We start from the raw sequence: 601 nt of genomic DNA on the forward strand, positions 1-601 counted from the left end.
GGGAGGGAGGGAGGGGGGGAGGCGGGCCGGGCCGGCCCGGCCGGGGCTGCCGCAGCGGGGCTGTCACCCTCGCTCCCCACCGGCAACTTTTCCAGCGCCGGCGAGTTTGGGTCGCACCGACCGTTTTGGGTAGAGGGTCCCTTTCCCCGACGCACACCCATCCCCATCTCATCCTTATTTTGGGGGAGTTAGCGGCCGGGGCGGTGACTGGTGCTAAGGGGGTACCGCCGGCAGCAGAGAAGGGGGCGGCGGAAGATCCGCGGAGCCGGGCTGGGGCTGCCCACCGCGGCGGCGTTCACGGGAGAGAGGGCCGGGGGAGGGGGGAAGGAAAGGAAAGGGAGGGGGTTAGTACTTACCTTTGAGTGATCTTGGTTTAGCTTGCTTGCGGCGAGACATCCTAAAAGCAAACAGCTGAAGTTGTTTCAATTTCAGCCCCTATAAGAAACTACACTTCCTTATAGCCGAGGAGACCCTGCAAGACTTGCGCTCCTCCGGCGGCTCCCTCGCTCCTGCCCTCCCTTTCCCTGGCTCCGCCGGCGGCTGGCTGGGGGGCTCAGCGCCTTGGCCAGGCAGCTGCAACCAAAACTTTCCAAGCCCCCCC

General features: G+C 65.6%; 1 protein-coding gene across 6 annotated transcripts in view; it reads right to left on the reverse strand.

The window, feature by feature from the left end:
• ZNF521 (zinc finger protein 521) overlaps nt 1–601 on the reverse strand; it is a 233,774-nt gene that overhangs the window by 232,226 nt on the left and 947 nt on the right. For 3 of the 6 annotated variants that reach the window (XM_014936979.1, XM_014936981.1, XM_014936980.1), the window contains exon 2: nt 357–411. In XM_014936979.1, coding sequence (XP_014792465.1) covers nt 357–411 — 55 coding nt within the window. The remainder of the gene's footprint in view (nt 1–356; nt 412–601) is intronic. The other 3 variants (XM_014936986.1, XM_014936983.1, XM_014936982.1) reach the window with 1 other exon arrangement.

The sequence above is a fragment of the Calidris pugnax genome, unplaced genomic scaffold (genome assembly GCF_001431845.1).
Source record: "Calidris pugnax isolate Ruff unplaced genomic scaffold, ASM143184v1 scaffold51, whole genome shotgun sequence".
Classification (NCBI taxonomy): domain Eukaryota; kingdom Metazoa; phylum Chordata; class Aves; order Charadriiformes; family Scolopacidae; genus Calidris; species Calidris pugnax.